The sequence below is a fragment of the Amia ocellicauda genome, chromosome 6 (assembly GCF_036373705.1).
Source record: "Amia ocellicauda isolate fAmiCal2 chromosome 6, fAmiCal2.hap1, whole genome shotgun sequence".
Lineage (NCBI taxonomy): Eukaryota > Metazoa > Chordata > Actinopteri > Amiiformes > Amiidae > Amia > Amia ocellicauda.
Genome location: NC_089855.1, coordinates 20,521,088 through 20,531,713, shown reverse-complemented (window position 1 = coordinate 20,531,713; position 10,626 = coordinate 20,521,088). Strand labels below are relative to the sequence as shown.

The 10,626-nt window shown below is 36.1% G+C and overlaps 1 protein-coding gene across 11 annotated transcripts in view; it reads left to right on the top strand.

Annotated features, from left to right (window-relative positions):
- The first annotated feature begins 7,198 nt into the window (after positions 1-7,198).
- mycbp2 (MYC binding protein 2) overlaps positions 7,199-10,626 on the top strand; it is an 80,903-nt gene continuing 77,475 nt past the window's right edge. For 7 of the 11 annotated variants that reach the window (XM_066706597.1, XM_066706602.1, XM_066706593.1 and 4 more), the window contains exon 1: positions 7,200-7,912. In XM_066706597.1, coding sequence (XP_066562694.1) covers positions 7,650-7,912 — 263 coding nt within the window. In that variant the 5' untranslated portion in view covers positions 7,200-7,649. Of the gene's footprint in view, positions 7,913-10,626 lie in introns of all 11 variants that reach the window. The other 4 variants (XM_066706591.1, XM_066706601.1, XM_066706599.1 and 1 more) reach the window with 1 other exon arrangement.

Sequence of the window (10,626 nt, the reverse complement as noted above, 5' to 3'; positions counted from 1 at the left end):
CAGAGAGACAGGATGTGAGAAGGAAGAATGATGCATTGTTTAAACAATTGTAGCACAAAACCAGGCAGAATGCATTAACATATCCGTTTTTAATCTTAATTAAAGTTATATCCTGGGGAAATCAGGAAAGCACAGGAAACACAAGACAGGTGGAAAGAATGATTTTATTGGACCCAGAGGCTGAGGCTAAGAGCTCTGGTATAACCTGGGATCAGCGGACCTTTCTTTTTCTATAAAATTACTACACTTTGAGGCCCTGGTGATTTTAAAAGATTTTACTCAAGAATCACAGCCATATTGGTGGGGCAGATAAACAGTGGAAGCAGTACAATGATATTTGTAACCCCAGCCCCATATCCCCACATGCAACAACATTATCTCTCTAGCTAATTTCTTATTCTAAGTAGGTCAGATAATCTTTTTTTCATATATAAATATATTGCATATATAAAATATATCTGTATGTATTTGATTGTTGATAATATTCTCCACCTAATCCTTTATGAAAATTTGATCATGTATTGTTGAAACCAATATAAAACAATTACAGTTCATAGTTTACTCAGGAGGCCATTTTAAAATTTCCAAGAGGTGTATTTTGTTCAGAGGGATTCAAAGCCATTATTTGATGCACAGCCTCTCATAGCATCCCTATTACAAATGGAATAGCTTTCCAAATGACGGTTCAGCTTTCCCTTCCCCCACCCTGTATCTCTGTCAGGAGGCTTGAACATCTCATAACGCAGAGCTTTTCTGCCTAACACTGGAGTGTGTGTGTGTGTTTCACATTTAATTTAAAATGATATATATATATATGTGTGTGTATGTATATGTGTGTGTGTGTGTGTGTGTGTGTGTGTGTTTATAGATAGACAGATATAATATGCAGTACAAAAAAACCTGTATGTGTATCATTTTCTGTCTATTTACAACAGAAATCAGAAATGTACTAAGACATAAAACAGGACTATAGTAAAAGGGCAATTATTTTCCATTTGTTATGGTTGCCATGGCATCTATAATATAAAGGACAAGCCATCTGAATCCAGCTGTAAAGATTTGAAGGAAGACATAATCAAAAACAGTTGAACTCTGCGTTCATATTGCATATATGCATAATTCACACCACTGAAATCTCACACATGGATTTAATGTCTGCTGTAAATAATATGGTTGGAACCTGTGATCTCTTATTGATTCACCTTTCCAATCCATTCCAAGCATGTGCGGGTTTAAGATGTATAGATGTAAGGTCCTCCCCACACAATAGCACCAGATCCTCCACTAACCTGCTTTTCCAAATGCCACGGATCTTAAACAAAATGGCCTCTGTTTTGGCAATATAGTGAATATATTAAATTCCATGTGTTATGTAAATGACAATGGCAAATTAAACACTGGTATAGACACATTTGTGCATAAAAAAATATTACCAAATGATAAAAAATAATAACTCTGATTCACACAAGATGTGAATTCAATTACCATAATTGAGCAATATTCTATATTTGTGAAAAGGGAAACTGTATGTACAGCCCATGCACTTGTGAGGAAATCATATTAGTGTGAATCACAATACAGTGTACATCATTTGGCAGGATATTGCAGTATATGTGAAAACAATCTGCTGTATGAATTATACAAATATTGAAATATTTTATATTATTAGTCTGCATGATTTTACCACATTTGTACTATGATTTTACCAAGCTTTTACAAAATGTTACCATGTTCCTAGCATGCAATACCAAACTACACTTTACCATATAGTACAATTTATTTACCATGGTACACTACGCAAAACTTTACAATTTTTAAATATATTTTTCCATGGTAATCTATTCTTGACCATATCTTTACCATGCTACACCACACTGTGCCTTACTGTATTTTTACCACAGTATACCACACTACAATCTTGTTGGAGATAAAATTGTCACACTTAGTCTTTTCTTTATTGAGCTCGTATTTGCATATTATAGAGGGTTCAGATGTAAAAACAGCTTACTCTTGAAGCTATGTCCATTGTATGACCCATAGTAATACTACTACTAATTATTATTATTATTATTATTATTATTATTATTATTATTATTATTATATTTAAAATACTAAATATACAGTATATATATTATTTATTTTACATTTGTAACCAGCCTAATTAACATTTTAGGATTGTGCTTTTTACTTTTGCAAATTATGTAATGGGCACCAAAACTGGAAATACACTGGCATACACTGGTGAGACGTTCAGCATGTTTCCTCATTACAGAAAGCTGTGTCCGTCCTCATCACTGGAGTCACTGCGACATTGTGAGAGGACTGATCTTGACCAGACTGATCTAGTGAAGGAAGGCTGTGACACCAGGGGTCATTTACACCTTCATTACAAACCCAGGACTTTCTCCAGATCATGACCTACCTTGTACATCACACGCTGTGCCAGTCTGGTGAGGTGCCCCAATCCTTTTCTTCCTCCCTGGTGTCTGCTATCATAAGTTTGCACTCCATTAGCTTTTTGATCATATATTACTTTTGTTTCACAGAGTTCAGCATGCATTACTATACTCCTACAGTTTATGCAAATTATTGTAATGAGCAATCTGTCTCACAGCTGCTGCAATACACCATAATTTATCTATTTTTCTAATGCTGACAAACAACAGGGGTAGGGGCCTTAATTACTAATTTAACCCCATTAAAAATGTGCATAGGCTATCTACACATTCCTTCAAGAGCAAAGTGTATTTTCATTGAAATGTCTTACCTCAACATTATTTTATAATGCAAGACATCTCCTGTGCAGCTTGGAAGTCCAAATGGCCTTTTAGTGCTAGAACAATGAGCTCTATCTCTTTTTTAACTGCAGAATTTTCTTGCCAAGACTGCTTTGTCACTGAATACTGTGCCAGCTTTGGAACTGTCCTTGCTTAATAAATAAGATATGTAACAAGAAAGGATTTACATGGAAGCACACATAACATAAATCCATTATCTTTCCTTTAAAAAACATACTCCTCCTTTACAATTTGGGACTAAGAGTCTGAAAGTGAGAAGGAAAGATTGTGTTTGGGCTAATGGATGGCAGATATGCTGAATGCATTTTTTTTTTTACAGAGCCTTTAAAACAAACAACACGTGACTTTAGCAGATGAGAGGTGCCTCTAATGCAAACAGGATGATATTTAAAATCTCTCTCTATATTTTTTTTAGATAAAACGCATTCACTACATATAATTTCTAATTTATTAACTAGCAATTTGCAACAGGTCAGATGAAGTCATCATGTTAATTGTTGATTCAGAATACTTGTTAACAAAATATATTAAATCAAACAATTATCAATTAAATCTGGCATGAACAGATAAATATTCACCTCCTGAGAGAGTCTGTTTGTGTGTCGTCCTTCAGCTTCCATGACAGACTTTTTTGTAGCTGTGGAGGAGCTGCCAGCAACTGTCCTGTAAAATCTTTGTCTTCTTCCATGAAAGTGATTGTGGATTTCCTGGCAGTCATTTATCAATAGCATTTAAACTGGATCTAGGTCAGGTGATTGCCATGGTCAATACAGTATTTTGATCCCTTTCTTTCTATAAATTCTGACGTAGACTTGGCTGTGTGCTTAAGATCACTGTTGTACAGAAACTGAAATAGAAAGATATACTGCATACATTATTATTATTATTATTATTATTATTATTATTATTATTACATTACATTACATTGGCACACAACTTAATTCCTGACGAGTTAAATATACTTTCAGACCATAACCTACAGCATACAGAGTACTACACAACATTACATGGGGAACAACATCCCTAATATATGGTAGCGTGTAATTCTTTAAATAAATCTGTGTCTACATTTGATCTTTTCACAAGCAGCACATCATTTACTAGATAAGATAATGGTCTCTGTTTCGTGATTTCAGTCCTGGCAGAGGTTTGATCAAACTCAATTATGAGAGTGTCAGACAGGGAGAGCCGGAGCTACAGTGATTTAAGTATTCCTCTGAATCTCACTGACAAGGAATTTGACCATCCCTATGATCCCTTTGCAAAAGACAATTACATTTGTCTCCAGACTGTCTTGATTCCTAAATAATAATAGACAGTCTTGCATGTGATCATTTACACATTCCTTTAGTTTTTTTAGAAAGAAAAAACTTAGCCTGATGAATATTTATTACATTAATATATCATTAAAGGACCTGAATTTAAATTGTGACTTAAATATTGATGATAAAGCAACACAATTATTGAATTTAATTCCTCCAGGAATCCATAACATGATATCTATTATGGAGGATAACTTAGAGTGCAGCAGATGGAGGGGGGGGGGGGTAATTCACCACTTATGATGTTTTAATAACAAAGGGATTGTGGTGTAACATAATTGCATGAATATATGTCTGAAAAAACATTATCATGCAGTATTTATTTCTTTTAAATTTGTATTGGTTAACATTCAATATACTTGGTTAGTTTATTCTGTATAATGTTCTTGTTTGATTGCTTCTTTGTATTCTATTTCATAAATAAAGTATTCCAAGATGGACTTCAACCAGAATAAGAGAAAGCTGGGAAGTTCACCTTCACAGTACTGAAGCACTTTGTGTTCCTTGTTCATCTGCAGATTGGTAATTTCATCTCATATGGCTGACGTCAAGGTGACACAGTAGTACCAATGGCTTATTGTGATGCTTGTTATTGAAAATAGGCCTTCCTTTATCCAATATAAAATCTATTTAGCTGCACAATGTAATTCCCTTTGAATATATGAAAACTACATATGATTAGCTTCTGTTCTTCCGAAATAGAAAAGATCGTCAAAGGCATTTTGCGCACGGGTCAATAGAGCTTCCCCCTGGGAATGCAGTTAACAATAGCAGGCAGTCCAGCAAATCACAAATGTTAGTTCCTTTACAAAGCCAGCTTGAATTGGACTGTAATTTGTATATGCCTACATATTTAGACATTTTATGAATGTGTGTATGAATTTATGTACAAACAGTATGCGTTGTATTGGATGTATGCATTTTTGGGGAAGTTATTTATTTGCAAAGAATGGCTTTAAGTTTATTTGGCATGCTCCCCAAAGGGTAAAATGACAATTCATAAAAGGAACTGCCTTAATATACAATATTTTAGCTGCATTTGTACTGATAAGGAGAGGTGCTGTTTCCCTATGTAAAGGAACTGTTCACTAAGATAATTCTGCCTACTCATCAATAAACCAGTGCCTAATGCATAACTCCCCTGTAAAGCAGAAACACAGTACAGAAACACAATGACTGATAGTAAACTGGAAATTCACTGTCTGTTACTCAGTACTTCACTTTTCTAACTGTTTCTTTAGTTGTAAGATTACATAACAGCTAGATCTGGTCAAGGCTTACTTCACAATGTCATAATTGGAAAGCTATGTTTTCCATCCTCTTATAATTACAAACAATAAAACTTCACAGTTATTCATGGCACTTTAAACACTCACATGTTCGGGTACTGTGTAAATCATTCCTTGTGCACTGCTAATCTAATCCAATGCCCCACAAAACATGAGTGGGCAATCAGTGTGCCCCAAGACTAGGACTGCCGAAAATGAGCAGATACGGACACAAGACCAGGTATCTTGAGACCCAGACCTTGACCATGCCTGTCGAGACCAAGATCCAGCTAGTGAAGCCAAAAACCAAGTCCGCATGAGTCGAGCTCAAGGTCAAGACTAAAATCAATATACTTTTATGGGACCAGCCTCATAATCTCAATATCATTTTGAATTAAAATTAAAGCTACAATGATACATTTATTTTTAAATGTGTTTTTGTAAACAAATGCAAAGATCTGAACAACAGAAACAATTGTGTTTAACTGTTGGTGATTTAGTAATACAGATATTTTAAAACAGGGATATATTGGAGCGTAGACCAACACCTGTTGCTGGATTAAAATTGAAATGTTTTATAATTAATACCAGAACTAAAAAGTGAATTCTTAAAGTCGATGTGGGTGCATTGTTTAGTGCAAATTGTTTATTTTCTGTGTTTTCCAAAATGTGGAATTGGGAAACTAATGTAGGTGAGCGGAGGGATTTTGTATGCATGGTTTAAACCTGATGATTGATTGGAGGTTGGTTGTTTTAGAGTTTCACTGCTACTTAATTTAAAATAGACATTTGGTCACTCTGAATGTTACTAGAGAGAGTACTGTATGATACATTACTTAACTAAATAATTCTAAATATTGAAAGTCTTTACTTTCTGCAAGAATTGCGACATAATCTGTATATTTTTATTAATTAAGACTGTGATTTACATCCTCGCTGCCATGACTGACATGGTGGGGACTGAGCCCAAGCCCAGGAAGTCAAAATGTTATCTTGAGACCAGACTCCATCTGTGAAAAATAGATTAAAGGAGAGCCGTCAAAAGTTCCACCTGACCTCATATGCAAGTTGTGGACAAATGAAGCCTAAAGACTCAAACATTGTACTTATTTTGACTCGACTTCTTTCCTAAAAACAAACAAACAAAAAAAAAACACAAATAAACATAAAAAGGTTATTTGATTTCCTTCTTTCCCAGTTATTAATATACACATTTTGCAAGCTGCTGTGGTAAAAAGGAACATTCTGAATTGAATGGAAGTAAGGCAGAGTATAGTAATTCTTCAAATATTATTATTAATTATTAAATTAACTATATCATTACACTTCTCCGAGTTGGCTATTGATGTGGCAAACTTTCCTGGGACTATAATAGCAAAGCTTAATACTAGTTAAACTGATTCCAAGAATACAAAAAATAACCTAAAATGTTGTTTTGGGGAAATAAATTAATTACACACACAAAACAGCAAAACAGGACGTATCTGAATTATTCAGGTTAATAGACACTAATATACATATTATATTATTGTGGCATTGTACTATTATTGTTGCTACTGTTACTACTCCTATCAGTATTGTGAGAGGGTGGAGACTGAGGGACTCAATGCAAGTACCTGTGGATTTGCCAGATCTACATTATATTTATTTATGTTTTTCATGCAACAATTGTAAACTTTTTTGTTGGTGTCAGTCGAAGACAGGCCAAGCTGAAAGAAGACACAAACACCAAGTTTCCTACAGCACAACAGCGTCCCTCACAATCATAATAATACCCTTACTACTATTATCTAGATGGAAACCTATCCCAGCATGCCTGACAGTGAGAGCAGGAAAGGATGATGAAGCTAAGATGGCAGCACTAAGGGTGCAGCCTGTCCGGGGTCAAGAAAAACACAAGGAACAAACGAAAACAAAGGACGACACAACACGCAATTAAAGAAAATAGCAGCTGTCATCCAGCCCAAGGAGACGATATGGCTTGACATGTTGAATTCCCGGGGACAGTGATTGATTTACCGTGCTGAAAAGGAAGGATATTTCGCACTTGCACCAGGGAGTGTATATATATATATATATATATATATATATATATATATATATTTGATGCTGTTTAATTTGGATATTGTGGATGTGATGATTTTTTCGTTGCTGCGTTTAAAGGATATATCCAGTAGATGTACTGCGCCCTTTGATGACAGACACAGTAATTGTTATTTATCCATGATTGTGTTGTGATATATGAATTGTTGCACAAAAGGATGATGTGTGCTGCTGCGGCAGTGGGTGCCGGGGGGCTCCTGTCTTCCTCCACTCCTCCCGTGGGTGTCGGGGTCAATGCCGGAGCCGGATCGGGCTTCTCTGGTATCGGATCGGGTCTGGGTTCGTGTCCCGGTCCCGGGGCCCAGTCGGATTGCCGAAGCCGGTACCAGCTGCTTCTATCAGGAAGAGCCTTGGCGGAAAGATACCGGAGGATTTACACCGCAGCCATCAGCGACAAAGAGCATGGGATCAGCCTAGGAAGGTAAGTTCATTTATTGATTTAGATGGATTAAAAATAAAGATATAAAAACAGCTAAATGTTCATGTTGTAAAGGTACGGTTCGATGTTGGATTTGATCTCCACGAAGCCACGCATAGTTACAACTAACTTGCTGCATGCTTGTATTGTTGGATCACATGCAAATATATAACGAATGTATATAAATACAAAACATGATTGTGGATTATATGTGAATCAGCCCTTGGTTTCTGCACATCGTTTTAAATGTCTTGCAATTGCTTGGCATGTGACCTAGCTGTCATGTTATGCATACTTCAGGTACAGGGAAATACATAGCCTAAGTTGTGTTTCTTTATTTGAAACGTTGAAAATATCCTCTTTATATTAAGTAATTGCTGGGGAAGTATTGATTTAACTGCCTATCGTGACAAACCGGAAGGTGCTTTCTTAACGACTGTGTTGTGGTTTTCAATCGTGTGGGCCCAACATCCCGGAGCTAGAGTTACCGGCCCTTCCCTAGATCCTGCTTACAGAAGACCGCGATTGCCGATGACAGGGGGGGGGCATTATAGTGCTGGATAAGGGTCGTGTTTTCTTAAATCATGAAAACAATAATAAAGAAAAGGTGGATTTTTTTTTAAAGGTGTATTTGTGTTTATGGTGAGCTATAAAAGGCGTGTTGAAGGGGACTGTCGCAACACATCGGAAGATATATAAGCTGAATTAAGGCTGTGCGATGCTGCAAGCTTTCAGTTTCTATTACTAGGTAAAGGAGGCCTTTTCACCATTGCAAATGGGGCTGGCGAGTCCGCCTTCCCTGAGCCACCATAGAGTGTAAGGATCAGTTTCGCAACAAATAGGTTAGATTGCATTTTAGGCGCAAAACAATACAAAATAATTAAAAAAAGAAATGCAGCTAGGTTGTTTGTCAACTCTGTCAAAGTGCAACCCAAGGAAAGAGCAACGATGACATCCTGTGCTCGTATAATATGTAGTGTATGCATGTGGACAGCACCATAACGATGCTTACGGTAGCACACCTCGGTAATTGCATGAACCACAGCTGTCTTGAAGCTCGTTGTTGCATGTTTGACCCAAATCAGATTTCTTGATACGTGGGCTGTTGTTTAACCACTATTGGAAAATGATCATGTATGAGGGGTGGAAAAAAAAAAAAAAAAGATGTAACATTGATTTAACCTGTGATAAATGAAATCCAGATGCAAGAATTCTGTTTGGGTGGAGCTTTGTTGTGTGTGTAAGTATATACATATGTGTGTGTTTCCCCCCCTTCATATAGTATGGTGCTGTTAGCCAGAGTTTAGCGTAATGTTGAATTGAACTGCGCAAGGCAACTGTAGCACTAGCATGGTCGTGCGCGTCTCTCTGCACAGATCTGCTTTTGCTACTGAATTCAAATAGCCACCACCTCCTGAATACAAACAGAAAAAGCACCCGTATTTATTTGTTTTTAAATGCTTGTGTGTAAGTGTCTGTATAGATTTGTATTATTATGCATACTATTACGCTTACACTTGTTGTTTATAAACATTACACAATCTGAAAGTGCATCATGGGTAGGCCAATGGGTTTGAAACATGTAATTGAATTGAATGGAATGACATCATGGGCTTCTGCAGTGTCCCATGGCAGCACTTTCATCACTGGTACATTCAGGATATAAGAGACATTTGTGCAGACGGGAGGTGAAAAGCATCTGCACAATTTCCTGGTGTTTGGGCTTTATCATCATTTTATTTTAGTCGGTTCTGCTCGATTAACTTTGCACCTAGTAGAGCATAAGGAAACAGTAACAATTGAGATTTGTATCTAATATATGGAACTCTTCTATTCTGTCATGTTTTTGTTCTTTCCTAGATGGATAGATACATTTGAGTAGTCTTTTAATATGATGCAAACTATTGAATTATCCTTCTGATAGGATGATATTTTCTTTCAATACTCTGTCAAGAGGTCATACTGAAGGTCTGTGACAATCCGAATTATTGCATATAATTACTGTTGTAAAACAAAACAACCTATTTTTGGTTACTTTTATGTAAGTTACCTATAGTCATCTTTATGCATTGTCTGAGTGTCTCTCTTCAACTTTTAATAAGCAGCTATATTGATCTCTTGCCTCAGACTTCTCTGCAGCAAATGGACATTTATTTACAGTTGCGTCAGAAAGCCCAGGCCAGTGCATGTTCAGCTGTTTTAAACCCTCAATGGAAAAGGGGCAATTTCTGATCTCAGACTTTTTTTGTTTAACAGCTTACCTGAAAATCATCGACTGATTGTTACAAAAAATAAAATAAATGTAGAAATGATAGCTCATGAGTGGAGGGTTGTTGGAGGTAAATCCCAAATAGGATACACTGCTTTTGTACCCTTGAGCAAGGTACTTTACCTAGATTGCTCCAATAAAAACCCAGTGGTATAAATGGGTAATCGTATGTAAAAAAGAATGTGTAATATTGTAACAATTGGAAGTTGCCTTGGATATGGGCATCTACTAAGAAATATAATGATAATAGTTGAACCTGGCAGTGAAGCAACATTGTATGCATTGGAAGTGGTTAAACCATTTATACTAATGTCTTATTACTGTTTTCATAACTTTAACTGAAACTTTAAATAAATAACTTTAAATAAAAGAAACTGCTTTTATTTAAAATTTAGGGGAATGGCAGAGACTAATGCATGCTTGGAATGTTGTATGGGTTTCCAAAGCA